This window comes from Stigmatopora nigra, chromosome 22, assembly GCF_051989575.1.
Source record: "Stigmatopora nigra isolate UIUO_SnigA chromosome 22, RoL_Snig_1.1, whole genome shotgun sequence".
NCBI lineage: Eukaryota > Metazoa > Chordata > Actinopteri > Syngnathiformes > Syngnathidae > Stigmatopora > Stigmatopora nigra.
The window spans coordinates 5,110,153-5,126,884 of record NC_135529.1 but is presented as its reverse complement, the minus strand read 5'-3'; the positions used below and the strand labels follow the sequence as shown (position 1 = coordinate 5,126,884).

Genomic DNA, 16,732 nt, shown 5'->3' with positions numbered 1-16,732 from the left:
GAGAAGTATTCGATGCGCTGATCTCGCGAGATCCAAAAGAACGCGCCAAACTAAGAAATAACAAGACTTGTGACCCAAAGAGCAACAAACGACAACCTGTCATCCGATGAAGAATCAATTCCAGACGTAACACGAGATCCGAGCAAGTAATCTCCTTTTTGGTCAGTTGTCATCTTACGGCGCACAATGGTCTACCAAAATAGTGGAAGATTCAAATCGGGCTGGGGTAAGAGTGGCGACCAGGAGAACCAGTAAGTAATCCCCGTCCGGATGTAAACAAGACAGTATTCAGTTGTATGGCTTTAGATGAGTGAATCATGGAGATGCAATCTTGAAAACTAGGGACGATGGTACCTCAGCCCTCAAGAGGCTGGAACGCAGCCAGTTTACAGATGAGATGGACAGTCGCTTCGGGTTCGACAGGATAAAAGAACCCGGAGAAAAAACCGGCTGGTTGATCAACATGCATCCTGTAGGTCAACATTAAATTGCTCTCTTTGCCTTTATGATCTAACCAAAATATATGTTGTGTAATTCTTTTTACATTCAGGCTGAGATCTTGGATGAAGACAAAAGGTTGATCAGTGTGGTGGACTATTATTTTATCCAAGAGGATGGAAGCAGGTTCAAGGTGCGTTTGGGGATCGTATTTGCACATTCAGGCTCATTAATTATTCATGTGCGTATTTGCATACCTGTCAAACTCGGCCAATTGCTTCCCTCATTGGCATATTTACTCACAAAAGTTATTATACGGCGTGCACAGCTTGAAATGAATAAAAAAAAAGTGTAAAATACGGGAAAAACGTATAAGTTGACAGTTGGTATGAATTACCTAAAAATATGTTACATTTATTTGGACGTGTACTCCGTCTTTAGGTCGCACTCCCGTTCAAGCCCTATTTCTATGTCGCCACAAAAAAGGTAAGATAAGCTTAAAACCTAGTGTTGCATACCACAATGTGTAAACACACATGAGAAAATCTACACTTGGTTGCAGAACTGCGAAAGAGAGGTCATCTCCTATTTGTCAAGAAAGTTCCAAGGAAAAGTGTCCAAACTTGAAATCCTCTCCAAGGAGGATCTGGATCTGGTGCGTCATAAGGGAATGATTAAAAAAAAAACAAGTCTTTAGCACTAAATGAGTTTTTTCACCTAGGCAAACCACCTGGTTGGACTGAAGCGAGGCTACATTAAACTATCATTCAACACAATGGACGACCTCATCAAAGTCAAGCGAGAGATTTCCCCAACAGTGCGAAAAAACAGAGAAAGAGAGCAGTCAAATGATATCTACACGTCAATGTTATCCAGGTACATTTCATTGAATAAAATGTTAAATCATTTAATATCTATTTTTTTTAATCGATCAACAGTTACATCAATTAAAACCGTGCTGCTCACCCTTTGGATTTGTATGTTTCTGGCTTTGCAGTGCTCTATCGGGTGGCAACGTGACTTCAGCGGAAGAAGACGGGATGTCCAGAAATATTTCTGACCAATTAGACAACATTGTGGACATGAGGGAATATGATGTACCCTACCATGTGCGCGTGTCTATTGACCTCAAGATCCATGTAGTGAGTACAAAGGTCTACTTTTGGAGAAAATGGATACATGAAAGGGAATATGCCTCTAATAATCTCATTTTTATTATTCTTTGTCAGGCTCATTGGTATAACATTCGATTCAGAGGCGGTGCTTACCCACCAGAAATTGTTCGTAGGGAGGATCTTGTTGAGCGACCAGTAGGACTCTTATTTTTATTTTTTAAGCTGAATATTTAATCTTTTGCCTAAATAAATCGCTTTTCTTTATTTTTTTAGGACCCTGTCGTTTTGGCTTTTGATATAGAGACCACAAAACTTCCACTGAAATTCCCAGATGCAGAGACTGATCAGATTATGATGATCTCATACATGATAGATGGACAGGTGGATTTTATTACTCTCCTTTTGATACTTATGCAGTGCTTGTGTCATTGCAACCTTACTTTTGCTTTCCTTTTATAGGGCTTCCTCATTACAAACAGGGAGATTGTCTCTGAGAACATTGAAGACTTTGAGTTCACACCCAAACCAGAATATGAGGGTCCTTTCACTGTTTTCAATGAAGATGATGAGGTATATGTCATACCAGATAACCTGCTAAATATGTTGTAGTTAAAGAAGTTAGTATAGTAGCCCATAACATGTTATTATAATACAACAGATGGCACTTCTTCAGAGATTTTTTGATCACATCCAAGAGGCGAAGCCCAACATCTTTGTCACATATAACGGGGATTTCTTTGATTGGTGAGCAGTCTTGTATATTTGCTGCTTTTTAACTCAATTTTAACAGATTGGGTCAACATCTTTTAGTTTTGACTTTTTTTTTAATGATAAATTCTCTAGGCCTTTTGTAGAGACACGAGCTACCGCACATGGACTCAGCATGTACAGAGAGATTGGTTTCCAAAAGGATGGCCAGGGAGAGTACAAGTCCAGTCAGGCCATCCACATGGACAGTTTTAGGTGTGTTATACTGTACTTGAAAAAGTATCTACAAAAAATATCTAACAGCACAATATTGTTATGACAAGTGGATAAAGATTGAGTGACCTAATGCAATCTTTGGTCAAATGTTGGCAAACATGTGCACAATCAATAGTAGTGCAATATGTCATATTTACTATGGTGTAGCATATCATTCAATATGTATAGCTTGATTTCTGAACTATTTTTTAATGTGTAAGGTGGGTCAAGAGAGACAGCTACCTGCCAGTGGGAAGCCACAATCTGAAAGCTGCAGCAAAGGCTAAACTGGGCTACGATCCTGTTGAGTTGGACCCAGAGGAGATGTGCCGCATGGCGACAGAGGAACCACAAGTATGAACTTTTTTTTTTTTTTTTTTTAATAATTAGTGATGTTTCAATCTGTTTTCTCTCTTTTCAGACATTAGCCACATACTCTGTATCAGATGCTGTGGCCACATACTACCTCTACATGAAGTATGTTCACCCCTTCATCTTTGCTCTGTGCACTATCATTCCAATGGAGCCCGATGAGGTTTGTTCTAAGTCCATTAACTGTAACAGGTGACTGTTTAGACACTCGTTCTGTGTTCCTCTTTTAACAGGTGTTGCGTAAAGGCTCTGGTACTCTATGCGAAGCTCTGCTCATGGTGCAGGCCTTCCATGCCAATATCGTCTTTCCCAACAAGCAGGAGCAAATCTTCAATAAGCTGACGGATGACGGCCACGTCTTAGACTCTGAGACTTACGTCGGCGGTCACGTAGAGGCGCTGGAGTCTGGAGTCTTTCGAAGTGACATTCCCTGCCGTTTTAAAATGGTAATGTTCACCTTGGGACTCCTATGTACATATGTTTATCCAGCAGTTGCAGTCATCAGTGGCTTCAGTAGGCAACATTTTTGTCCTCATTGAGAATAAACATTTCAGTGACATACTGTAGGATTGACATTGCGTCAAATAAAAGTTTCTGTATTTTCTGGACTATCTGCAGTAGCTTCATCCAGGGTTCCCTTAAAAAGCCTGGAAAAGTATTGAATTCTGTCTAGTCTTAATTGACTGATAAAGTACTGTACATGTACATACATGTGTGTGTTTCTGTGAATTTGTTGACAGAACCCAGCTGCGTTTGATTTCCTGCACCAAAGAGTTGAGCAAACAATCCGTCATGCCATTGAGGAAGAAGAGAAAATCCCCCTGGAGGAAGTCACCAACTTCAATGAAGTATATGGATTTTCCCAACTGCCCCTTTTATTGGTTACCTTCTCTCAATAAGGGTAAAGAACACTTTTTTGTTCTTCAGGTTTGTGAAGACATCAAAAAGAAGCTGAATTGCCTTAAAGAGGTTCCAAATAGGATTGAGTGTCCCCTCATATACCATCTTGATGTTGGAGCTATGTACCCCAACATCATCCTCACAAACCGTCTGCAGGTAAAAAAGGGGAGGAGTTGTAATGTGGTGCAGAAAGATAATTGTGAAAATGAATTCTCTCAACATTGCCCTTTATTCTCATCCAGCCATCTGCAATGGTAGATGAAGCCATTTGTGCTGCCTGCGACTTCAATAAACCAGGCGCCACTTGTCAAAGGAAGATGGCTTGGCATTGGAGAGGGGAAATCAGTGAGTTTGTTTCACATTTTGTGTTTTTAACATTTTCAAACAGAACATGGAGACATCTAAATAACTGTCATTCCCACCCGCATCTCGTCTGCCGCAGTGCCCGCCAGCCGCAGTGAATTCCACCGCATCCAGCAGCAACTAGAGTCTGAGAAGTTTCCCCCATATTTCCCTAATGGTCCACCTCGAGCCTTCCACGCACTCAACAGGGAAGAACAAGCCAAGCATGAGAAAAAACGTCTTGCCGGTCGGTATCCTATTTGCATAAACTATTTTGGTTTTACGTCCTCTGTCGAGAGCAGTTCTGACACTTTTTCTGTGTGTTAGACTACTGTAAGAAGGCCTATAAGAAGACGCACGTTACCAAACTGGAGGAGCGAGTCACCACCATCTGTCAGAGAGAAAATTCCTTCTATGTAGATACTGTTCGAGCTTTCAGGGATCGTCGATATGAGTTTAAAGGGCTACACAAGGTACAAACCTGGCAACTGGGAGCAGCCACTTCTTGGAAATGCGAGCTTATCCATTTATTTTTTCTTGTTCTTTCCTTAAGGTTTGGAAGAAGAAAGTGTCCACAGCTCAGGAAAGCGGAGACGCAGCCGAGGTCAAGCGTTGCAAGAACATGGAAATCCTTTACGATTCTCTGCAGTTGGCTCATAAATGTATTCTAAACTCCTTTTACGGTTACGTCATGAGAAAAGGGTATGAATTATTTTGTATTCTTTTCATACTTAAATTCAGTAGCCTGTTCAATCCACTTTATGCGTCGCTAAACTTCTGGACTGTTCAATAGGGCCCGCTGGTACTCAATGGAGATGGCTGGCATTGTGTGCTACACTGGTGCTAATATCATCACTCAGGCGAGAGAGCTAATTGAACAAATAGGGTGAGTAGCATCAAGAAACCTTCATCTGAGAAGAAGCAAATCACTTTTTGTCATCTTTCCCATGATTTAGGAGACCGCTTGAGTTGGATACTGATGGTATCTGGTGTGTCCTCCCAAACACTTTCCCGGAAAACTTTGTGGTAAAGACCAGTAACGAGAAGAAGCCTAAAGTGACCATCTCCTACCCTGGTGCCATCCTGAACATCCTAGTTAAAGAAGGCTTTACAAACAACCAATATCACGAGTTAATAGACCCTGCATCACTCACATACAATATCAAAGCAGAGAACAGCATTTTCTTTGAAGTGGATGGGCCATACCTAGCCATGATTCTTCCCGCTTCCAAGGAAGAAGGAAAGAAATTAAAGAAAAGGTATTGCGTATTTACTATATAAAACAATGTAAATTTGCATTATAATGTATAGTCAACTAGCATTATAGTTACAGTCAATAACTTAAAGTTGGCATTTTACATTAGGTATGCAGTTTTTAATGAAGATGGCTCACTGGCTGAACTGAAAGGATTTGAAGTGAAGAGGAGAGGAGAGCTGCAGCTCATTAAGATCTTCCAGTCCTCTGTCTTTGAGGCTTTTCTTAAAGGTACCACCTTGGAGGAGGTCTACGCCTCTGTAGCCAAAGTGGCTGACTATTGGCTGGATGTCCTGTACAGCAAGGTAGGTTTTGCCAAACACATTGAGCAGCCTTGTGTTTCTCTTGGAAAGATAATGAAATCCTTGTGTTCATTTCAATGGTCTTTCAGGCTGCCAACATGCCAGACGCTGAATTGTTCGAACTGATATCGGAGAATCGCTCCATGTCTAAAAAGTTAGAGGATTATGGAGAGCTAAAGTCCACTTCCATTAGCACAGCCAAGAGATTGGCAGAGTTTCTGGGGGACCAAATGGTGAAAGATGCCGGCTTGAGCTGTCGTTATGTTATCTCACGAAAACCAGAAGGTTCTCCCGTCACAGAAAGGTGGGACAACTTCACGTCTGCTAAATTGATTATGCAATACTGCAACTGCAAAATTCTCCCCTTTCAGAGCCATTCCTTTGGCCATCTTCCAAGCTGAGCCAAGTGTGACCAAACATTTTTTGCGTAAATGGCTGAAGATGCCCAGCCTGTATGACCTTGACATCCGCTCAGTAAGGATTTCAATCAAAAAAAGATTTTGTTTTCACCATAGCTTTGTTTTGCATCACCCTATGCCTCGTCTCGCTACAGATTCTGGATTGGAATTACTACATTGAAAGGCTTGGTAGTGCAATCCAGAAAATCATCACCATCCCAGCAGCGCTACAACAGGTAATTTAAAAATATATATTAGTGATGAAGGGTTTTTAAGATGTTATAACTGATGGTTGCATTGCAGAGGGGATCATTGTACAAAAGCTTAAGTCCATTATACTAAATTGTTTTGGTGGTAAACTGTTTTTTTTTACTATATATTATGTAGTAGCTTTAACTCCTTTTGATGTTTAGGTGAAGAATCCAGTCCCCCGAGTCCGACATCCCGACTGGCTGCACAAGAAACTTCTTGAGAAAAATGATATTTACAAGCAAAAGAAAATTAGCGAGATGTTCACCAGTGAGGGCAAGCGGCAGGTAGGTTATCTAAACAGACAATGTGTTCCTATTGGACAAAGAATAATAACTTTGTCAATTCACTAACCAATCAGTTTTATTTAAATGTTAATCTGAGGAAAAAACTATTTGTGTTTCTTTTTCAGGTGGCTCAGCATGCTAAGGGCTATTCAGTTCCAGATATGGAGGACTTTGGGGTGACAGCTAAACCACTGCAGCCGGCTATCCCCATCAGCACAAAAAGGAAGAGATCCTCTCAAGGGGAGGATAGCCAAGTAGAGTCTCAGGATATTGAGCTCACCCTGTCATGGAGAGAAATCTTGGGCCCGCCCCCATCAATGGGCGAGACGAAGGTAAATAACTATTTAGTTGGCATATTAATATTGACAACATTTGACAGGAAAGTCTCCACAAGTTACTTACTTAGTCTTTGAAGTTTTATGAAAAATTGACATTCCATTTTCTCATGTGCCAATTCTTCTTGGTTCATTTAATCAAGAGGGGATGTAAACAACCATTTTTAGGTATATCTTTAATCTAAAAAATTGGTTATGTACAGGAGGAGATTCTTGTGTGGTTGCGTTACCATAAGAAAAAGTGGGAACTGCAGATGAGGCAGAGAAAAGAAAGACAGAAGAAAAGAAGACTGCTGGATGGAGAATCTCAACCTGTAGGCGGAGGCGTGATTAGGGATGGCCCCACCAAAGGCTTGGGAAGTTTCCTTCGCAAAACTGCCCGCAGCATTCTGGACATGCCTTGGCAAATTGTGCAGGTGGGCATATGGCTTCAGTTGAAATGGAATGGTAAATAATTACACAGTTGTATAATATATACGTGATTCTTTGCAGATTGCAGAAACTAGTCAACCTGGACTTTTCAAGTTATGGGCTGTAATTGGAAATGACCTCCATTGCATGAAGCTTAACATCCCTCGCATCTTCTATGTCAACCAGAAAGTCCCAAAACAGGAAGAGGGACCCACATACAAAAAGGTATACAAACTGCTGCTATTCCAGCTGCTATACATTCTCTATTGAACATATTTGATCTGTGTTGCTTCAGGTGAACCGTATGCTCCCCCGCTCCAACATTGCATACTACCTCTATGAGTACTGTGTGCCTGAGGACATGTACCAGGAGCACATCAATGAGATCAACGCTGACCTCTCGGCCCCAGACATTGAAGGGGTCTATGAAACACAGGTATACCACAAAGAACATTATGTCCAACTGTCCAATGTATACAGCAGGTACCTTGAAGTGATACAAATCTCATGAGCTTTGCTAATGCATCTCTTAGGTGCCACTATTGTTTCGTGCCCTAGTACAGCTTGGATGTGTATGTATGGTCAATAAGCGTATTGGAAGGGATGTGGCTGGAAGAGAAGCTGACACTTTTGACCTGGATCATCTGGATATGAGGTCTCTGGCCCAGTTTAGCTACTTGGAACCAGGTTTGAGCATTATATCAGCTTGTTGGTGTGATTTATTGCTTGATTTTACAGGAGACTGGTAATGTTTTCATTTCTTCTAGGGAGTGTTCGCCACATGTACCTTTACCATCACAGTCAGGGGCACAAGGCCATCTTTGGGCTTTTCATTCCTTCTCAACGCAAAGCCAACATCTTTGTTCTAGATACTGTAAGAACAATGGATTGTTGTGTTGTTTTTCTCGCCAGCTTTCTTTAAGGTGATTGGTTTTATACAAGTTTTTCAAGCTTTCTCATTTTTCCCATGCAGGTGCGAAGTAACCAGATGCCTAACCTTAATAACCTCTACAATGCTGAGCGTACTGCGCTACTTGAAAAAACAACAGAAGATCTACTGCCTCCAGACAAACACAATTTTGAGGTTCGCGCTGAAAATGATGCGAAGGCGATCTACCGTGCTCTACAACGCATATTCATAAGCTACAAGGTAAAAAAGGACAGAAATCGGGCCCTTTTATGATCTATTATTACAATTTTTGGGGAGAAATGCTCAAATGTTGTTTCTATCGGTTATTTTTAGGAAGAGCGCCGTGGGCCAACTATCATTGCGGTGCAATCCAACTGGGACTTGCTTAGACTAGCTACAGGGATGCCAGTTCTGGAGGAATTCCCAGTTGTGCCAGTCCATGTTATTGATGAGATCAATTACAGCGTGCTGGATTGGCAGCGGCATGGCGCCCGGCGTATGATCCGCCACTACTTGAATCTGGATAGCTGTCTGTCACAGGCTTTTGACATGGCTAGGTGGGTGATGTATAGATAAACTATAAAAGCCACTGTTGGAATTAGTCACCCTTTGGTGGACAACTTTCGGTTGCAGCAACAATGAAAAGTGAAAATCTGTCATCAATCTCCATTTCAGATATTACCACTTACCTGTGGGAAACCTGCCCAAGGATGTATCGATCTTTGGATCTGATCTCTTCCTTGCCAGACATTTGCGGAAACACAACCACCTACTGTGGCTCTCTCCCACGGCAAGGCCAGATCTTGGGGGCAAAGAAGCTGATGACAGCCGGCTAGTAATGGAAAGTGATGAACGGGGCTCAGTTGAGATTAACGCTCAGGGGTGCTACTCAACAGGTACTTCAATTCATGCATTGGCCCCTCTAGAAGTGTGATTAGAATAATTTTGCTATTTAGAAATGACATTTTGCTCATATAAATGCCACAACATTTTCAAAGCTGAATGCAAGTTCCAGGTCTATTACATTCTAAGTCAATATTTATTTCACAATGCTCCAACTTGCAGTGTGTGTCGAGCTGGACCTCCAGAGCTTGGCCGTTAACACCATCCTCCAGTCGCAGCATGTCAATGATATGGAGGGAGGATCCAGTCTGGGTGTGAGTTTTGATGTGATACAGCAGGCGTCATTGGAGGACATGATGTCAGGACACCAAGGAGCTAACTCACTGGCCAGCTATGATGAGACTGCCCTCTGCTCCAACACATTCAGGTGAGTATACACAGTAGTGATTGACTGATATGAAAAAAATGCTGTTTTAATAAAAAAGTCAAACTCATTACTTATTGATATGCATCTGGCAGTGTTATGGCATTTTACATAAAGTGTAGATACAGTACTTATCATTCCACTACTAGTACACAGGAATTACACACTTATTTTGTTTGTTTGATTTCTACCCACTGCTTCAATTGTTTTTTTTTTTTTTTTTACATGAGCAGGATCTTAAAGAGCATGGTGGTGGGCTGGGTCCGAGAAATCACCCAGTATCACAACGTGTACGCAGACAACCAGGTGATGCACTTCTACCGCTGGCTTCACTCTCCCAACTCGTTGCTCTATGACCCTGCTCTACACCGCACTCTGCACAACATGATGAAGAAGGTCTTTCTCCAGTGAGTGCTATACACCCTTTATTATTAACTTTATGTTATTTTTAACCTAGACTAATCGCCTTTAGATACATGGCAAAGGCTTTAACTGACTGGCCTCAGCACTATAATAATAGTTGTTGTTGTGTATTTCAGGTTGGTTGCTGAGTTCAAGCGTCTGGGCTCCACTGTGGTTTACGGAAACTTCAACAGGATCATCTTGTGTACTAAAAAACGAAGGATAGACGACGCCATTGGATATGTGGAATACATCACAAATAGGTTTGATTTTGGACTCTCATCCCGTAGCCTAGAAGCACCTGATTATTCCGGGTTTTTTTAGCACCTCCCTCTTGCAGTCATAAGTGATTCGTAAAACCGTAGACACATTTGTAACTTTAGTAGTAACAGTACATACAATCAGTTAACCAAAGCCATCACACATAAAAAAAAATCAAAATTATGGTATTTTTAATCTTTGCACCATCCATATGGGTCGGAATTTAAATTTGTCTTATAGCATACATTCCCGAGAAATCTTCCATTCTTTATCCATCTCCTTCTCCCGGTGTTGGGAGTTTCTTCTGTGGATGGACCCGGCTAACAATGGCGGCGTGAAAGGCAAACTTCCATCCAGCATTTTGTATGGCGAGGTCAGTCAAACTTCATTCCAGTGGCTACTATTTACCATGCATGCACCTCATTCCCAATGTGTGTTGGTCTCATTTAGGAGGGAGCCAAACCAGAGAAAAACATAGAAGGAGATGAGGATGCCAGCGAGGATGAAGGGGAGAATGAAGCTAATGCTCAGGAAAATGAGGAAGATGCTGTGGCAGATGAGGTGGAGGATTTGATTGAGAGCAATTGGAACATCATGCAGTATCTACCACAAAGTGCCTCCTGCCAGAACTACTTCCTAATGATTGTGTCTGGTGAGTTCGTAATGAAAATAAAGTGAACATATTACTGATGCTGTTTTTGTGCTCGGGCCAAAGCCGTGCAATCATTTTAATAATTGAATAATGTAGACAATGTTTTTATGCATCAGCAGAAGATAAGTCTCAATTTGCAACCCTCTAGTAACACTGTCTGGGACAGCTATTATAAATTTGAACCTTATTTAACCCTTTCTGGGTCAGCTGAAAAACAGCACAGTATTTAACTTTGGATCAAACCGTAAAATTCACAAAAATACTTAATTTGCATTGCTGTATTATCATGCACTACTTCTCATCTTTTTTTTTAATTCTTCCCAGCTTACATTGCAGCAGTTTACCAGAGCATGAAAGACGAGCTAAGACGGAACACACCTGGTGCAACGCCAATCAAAAGACGAGGCGGCAGTCAGATTTCCCAGCAGCCAGTGGGGGATTTAAGCGCCCTTCCTGGTAAAATGCTTTTTTGGGGGTGAACTGTTAAACGGGTTGACGATTTCACTTATTTCAAAACTCTTCCACAGGAATAGTCGCCTTTTCTCAGGAGTACGTGTCAAGCGAGCTAACGCAGAACATTTTTACTATTACACAAAAAATCCAAAAGAAGGTGACTGGAACCAGGAATGTGAACCAGCCCTCAGAAATGTTCCCAGTTTTGCCAGGTTCACACTTGCAACTAAACAACCCAGCACTTGAGTTTGTCAAATATGTCTGCCAGGTGAATAAAAAAAAATACCTCAATGTTAAATCTTAGGTATTTTTTTTTTTAACTTTATCTTTTTTTTTTTTAGGTCCTTTCACTTGATAGCAACATCGCCACCCAGGTAAACAAGCTTAAACGAGACCTCCTGCGTCTTGTAGAGGTGGGGGAGTTCGCCGAAGAAGCCCAATTTCGTGACCCTTGCCATTCGTACATACTGCCCGAAGTTATATGTCACAACTGCAATTTCTGCCGGGATCTGGACCTCTGCAAAGATCCATCTGTGGCACAAGTAACCCTACACCGGCTAATTTTATTTGTCGTGCTATATAATCAAATATGAATTATCTGTTTTTTCCTTATTTTCAGGATGGCTCCATTGTGCCCCAATGGTTTTGCTCCAATTGCCAGGCCCAATATGAGACTGAGTTTATTGAGATGGCTTTGGTGGATGCCCTGCAGAAGAAAATGATGAGCTACACATTGCAGGATCTGGTAAGTTAAAAGGAGTCAGAAAAGCCAAAATTGCTGCATTGTACAGTGCGCGATTGCTTTTGAGAGTTTGCGTGAAATCCCACTGGAAAAGTGAAAAATAATATAACCTTGAAAGGGGGCTCAAGTTTGTCTGTATAGAAGCCAACACTTCAGTCTATGTTTTTAGGTGTGTACCAAATGTAAAGGAGTGAAGGAAGGAAACATGCCTCTCTATTGCAATTGTGCAGGAGACTTTGAACTGACGTTTCCAGTTAAGGTATGGTTTATCTTCATTTGTGTTCTTCTAATATTTTCACATTTATTTGAAACTATTTGTTTTCCCTTTTGCTTTTTCAAGAGCTTCTCCGAGCAGGTCAAAGTGTTTCGGAACATTGCGTATCACTACAAGATGAACTTCCTTGAGGAGACTATCGATTGGTTGATGGAGATGAGCCCAAACACAAACCTGAGTGATCCTTAAAGGCACAGTTAGCGGTTTAGGTTATCATCACTTTTATTGATGTTGCTCAAATGTTTGAAGAATTTAAGTGGCTGTACATTGTCCACACTTTGGGTCGTAGATATGCTTGTACTCTTGTCAAAACGATTTCTGGAAGAGTGTATACATAACAGCTTTAGATTTTTACTCTCAATAAATATTTTTTACTGTGTAATATGTCCCACGTAGTTGTAGTCTATTTTAAAGTATCATTGCATGCATATTCTTTCAAAACAACCATCAAACTGTAAAAACACAAGGAAAATCTATGCCTGTAAAAACGTATTTTTTTCCCCTATGTACATTTGTTAGCATAATTGTATTTTTTCAAACGGAAATAATCTTTCACTAATCAGGGAAAAAGAAAAAGGATCCGTTACACTTGGAGATTTATTCCTACTAGCCATTCTGGGTTTCTGAAGTGTATCCCTATAGGTTTGAACAACCTCATAATCTTGTTCGCGAGGCCTTTCATGGGAAGTGACTCATTTATCTGATTACAGCTCATTGCTGCTCTTGTACATCCTTTCCTGTTGGGTCCTCTCTTTCCACATTAGGTTCAAAGATGATTCCGTGCTATTTACCCAAGTGTACTTGGTGTGGTTCCCCATTTCTTGTACTGTATGTGGTATGGGCCTCTTGTAGTAAAAAAATGAAAGATTTTGATTGGATAAGTTATACTATGGCTAAACTATTCAAGAGAACTACTTAGACATACTGTGAGACTTTGTGGCTGTTGCCACAGACCACAGAAAATGTTGATGCAGTCCAGACACTGAGCCGACTAATGATGACTTTACAATGGCACATCATCCGTCACGTCTGACTGGTATGAGCTGAAGCTGGTGATGTAAAGTAGTTGTGGCGGGATGGGCCCGCTGGGTTCATCAATAACCTGTGGAGGAAAATTGCACATAAAATCCCAGCTTCATCCTACTGTTGTGAAGCAACAAGCTACTCGTGTATATATTGCCTACTTCATTTCATCAGGCATACTATTTGAAACATTTCTTTATGGCCTGAAGTCACGTCACCTAATGTCAGTTTCCCATAACAATCTAGTCTAATCCTGCACATTTTAGCGACCTTCACGTGACAAATGGTTGTTCGAAAAATATCAGAGTTTCGGTATTAAAATTGATTGAATAGCAAGTTGGCACTAGCGGTTTATATTTTCTATACTATTGCACATCAGTGCAAATTTTAGTTAATGTGTTTTTCTTAATGTTTATTGTAAGTCAGATTGTGTTTGTATACATAAGTGGCATCTTTTAGGGTTTCAGTTTCATTATTAATAGTTATTTTTCACTTATGTGGAGAGTTTTTTCTTCTAATGGGAAAACATTTGCGTTTGCTTACTTCGTCAAGCTTGCTCTCGCTGTAGATCTCATCCTTATCCATAAATGTCAACATAATCCAGTCGCAGAAAATGGTACACTAATGGTAGGATTGAGATTGCAACAAAAGGTCAGAAATTAAGTTATCCTAAAAGAAAAGATGGCATTACTCACAACTCCAACAGAAGTCAATGCAGTCACCGTGCTGATGATGGTTGGGATTGGGCTAAATTTACCTGCCTGCAAAGAATTAACATTGTAATGTTATGAGGTTACTGCAGCAACTCAAAAATAGCAGTTTGTTTTGACTGAGTCTATGCTTACTTGTCCATGAACAATGACATCCAAACGTATACCGTAGGCCTTAATGAGGGTCCGAGACTCCACCCCATCCTTTTGATAATATTTGGAGAATCTAGTGATGAACATTGTTGCGATTAAAATTGACAACAAACTCTATTTATAGATGTAATTCTTTTAAATTCACCTGCAATAGTAACCAGAACTAGCCAGATCCTTTCTGACGTCCAGACGCCTAAAGGAATATGTGGGTTTACAGCGAGAAAGATCCAGGTCCAAGTCACAGTCCCAATTAATGAACACACCAATCACACCTCCCTGAGAAGCGAGTAAACATAAAAAAAATACTGATATTCTACAAGGAGTACTGCTTAGCATCTATTTGTATTGAACTCTAACAGCAAATACTCATTTATCCCATCAATGTGATATTTGGCCTAGTATTGGTTCAAACAAAAAATATTATTAATTTTTTTTATTTCTAATGCAAGCTAATGAATAAGCAATGGGTAACATACTAACCGTCCTACAAAGCTCAGTGAAGTTCTCCCGGGCTTGATGGGCAATGTAGCCCAATCGGAAGTTTGGACAATAGGGTTCCTTCTCCTCATCATACTGACATTGGTCCAGGTATTTTTGTTTGTTATGTTTGTTCGATGCATCCTTGATATTACCTCTGCCCGAGAAGACCAAGCATAAGTTGAGAGTTTTACTTTATGTACTTACTTTTATTTGTATGCATGTGTGGATCAGGAGAAATGTACCTCCGAGCATCAAACTTTGGGAAAAATATGTAGTTTCTGATGAATAAGGTGAAATTGATGGCTTCCGACAACGATGGTTCTCTGTAATCATAAGATTGTGGTTCAATTTCACTCTTCTAGGTCAATTTCTTTTCATAATTTCTGTTTTGAGTAAGTGCCGGATAACTTGCAAACTTGATTACTCGACTAGTGTTTGACTTTTTTTTTTAAATCACATCTTTTGACTGAAAATGAATGCACGAGGAAGAAAAATGACTTCACATAAAGATCTGATCTTTCTTGCCTCTTGACAGCATATGCTTCAATTGGACACCAGGTTTGGATTTCACAAGTTTTGAAGGTGTGGTTGTAGTATCGAATGCATCTTCCAGTCCTCCTGCCTGTCAAAAAAAATTAAAAAACAGAGTAATTTATAACATGCAACTTTTTTTGTATTGTTTCTTTTGCTAAGCAGTAAAAATCAGACCATTGCCATTGAAGTCCACCTCTCCTTTAATGCAGTCTGAGTCTTTTGTGCAGTTGGCATTTGTGATGCCAAAATACTACACACAAATAAGAATGGACATTCATAGTATTTACAGAATTTAGTTTAAGTATTTTTTACTGTATACATAAAGTCATTACCTCAGCACAAGTCCCTTGCTTCTGATCATATGTGACTTCTCGTCTCAGTATTGCACTAATGACATCCCCACCCTGACCGAGGCCACGGTAACAGAAGTCAATACTCTTTACTCCCATGAAGGAGCAAAGCAAAGTTGCATTTTTACCTCAAAAGGTCGAACATATTCCACATTGTCTAAAATTTCATCTCCACGGACAGCTGAGCCTTTCATGCGAGTGTAAACCGAGCTCTGGGGACGTGTTTCACTTTCTTGGTAAGATTTCTGACTTATGAAGACATACCTTGAAGGGCACACAAAAACGCTGATGATGAGGATGCACAGCCAAATAATAGTGCTGAATTTTATTCCTAGACGTCAAATGAATATTTGTAAATTCTAAAATTTACATCCTGACCCTTTACCAAAAAATTGAATATCAAATAATTTGTTTAACTATTGTGTGAAGAAATAAATGTAACCTGATATAGTATTTTGTAAAAAAAAATCTCTATAGGTTATCAATTGATGACCAATAAAACAAGTAATGTATGTAAATTGTTTTTTAATAACATTCTTACCATCACATGCATTTTGAAAATTTTAAATATTATAATGGAAAGCTTACCAGACAAAGTAGGTGATGACAATAGACTGAACAGCCCTGTATATGACCCCAAGAGTCATATTTTTAACCACCATGACTTTGGGGGTCTCATAGTCCCAAAATCCAAGGAAATAGTCTATTAAACATGAAGTGAATCCCATGGTTTTAAAATCTTGTTTTGCACCTCGTTGTTCTTAAGAATTTAACTATCCCAAATCAGCTTTAAATCTTCATCATTATTCTTTTTGTTCTCTGCCTCTGTCTGATTCCAGTGAGCATCTTAATGCATGATACTCCACTTGCACTGACCATAGCGGACAAATGGGCGTGGTCGGGATCACACGAACCCCACCCCCTACCCAATAAATCACATTGGGCTCCATACGTAGTATATAGTATATGACATTTACTGAATTAATTTAATTCCAAAAATTTCCTAGATTTTAACATTCATGAAATGTTCATGACCATTTATTCGTAATTTGGTTACTGTTATATTACATTATTTTAATTTTTAGTCTTTTGAAAAAATATTTTCAGCATTATGCTAATGATATAGATGTTTTAAAAATGTATATGTATTAATA

At 40.0% G+C, this 16,732-nt stretch overlaps 2 protein-coding genes across 2 annotated transcripts; one reads left to right on the top strand and one right to left on the bottom strand.

Annotated features, from left to right (window-relative positions):
- Positions 1-73: 73 nt before the first annotated feature.
- Positions 74-12,714, top strand: LOC144215826 (DNA polymerase epsilon catalytic subunit A-like). The gene is made up of 48 exons (XM_077744986.1): positions 74-251; positions 343-472; positions 551-631; positions 880-924; positions 1,001-1,093; positions 1,160-1,314; positions 1,436-1,580; positions 1,668-1,748; positions 1,827-1,934; positions 2,013-2,123; positions 2,212-2,297; positions 2,397-2,516; positions 2,738-2,870; positions 2,938-3,051; positions 3,122-3,334; positions 3,629-3,736; positions 3,816-3,944; positions 4,031-4,133; positions 4,231-4,377; positions 4,458-4,603; positions 4,684-4,832; positions 4,924-5,016; positions 5,087-5,389; positions 5,495-5,690; positions 5,777-5,991; positions 6,059-6,161; positions 6,241-6,321; positions 6,499-6,621; positions 6,747-6,953; positions 7,160-7,372; positions 7,449-7,592; positions 7,663-7,803; positions 7,901-8,054; positions 8,135-8,241; positions 8,341-8,517; positions 8,611-8,834; positions 8,953-9,173; positions 9,343-9,547; positions 9,778-9,951; positions 10,084-10,209; positions 10,448-10,580; positions 10,658-10,859; positions 11,184-11,315; positions 11,387-11,580; positions 11,654-11,854; positions 11,932-12,057; positions 12,224-12,313; positions 12,395-12,714. The coding sequence occupies exons 1-48, from the start codon at positions 187-189 to the stop codon at positions 12,515-12,517; spliced, it is 6,870 nt and encodes a 2,289-aa protein (XP_077601112.1). The 5' UTR covers positions 74-186; the 3' UTR covers positions 12,518-12,714.
- LOC144215827 (P2X purinoceptor 2-like) lies at positions 12,538-16,439 on the bottom strand. The gene is made up of 12 exons (XM_077744987.1): positions 16,167-16,439; positions 15,707-15,842; positions 15,561-15,632; positions 15,403-15,478; positions 15,220-15,316; positions 14,937-15,017; positions 14,695-14,848; positions 14,360-14,490; positions 14,197-14,287; positions 14,047-14,112; positions 13,895-13,972; positions 12,538-13,430 (listed from the first exon to the last, which is right to left on the bottom strand). Exons 1-12 carry the CDS (start codon positions 16,304-16,306, stop codon positions 13,332-13,334), a joined length of 1,221 nt encoding a protein of 406 aa, XP_077601113.1. The 5' UTR covers positions 16,307-16,439; the 3' UTR covers positions 12,538-13,331.
- Positions 16,440-16,732: the final 293 nt, after the last annotated feature.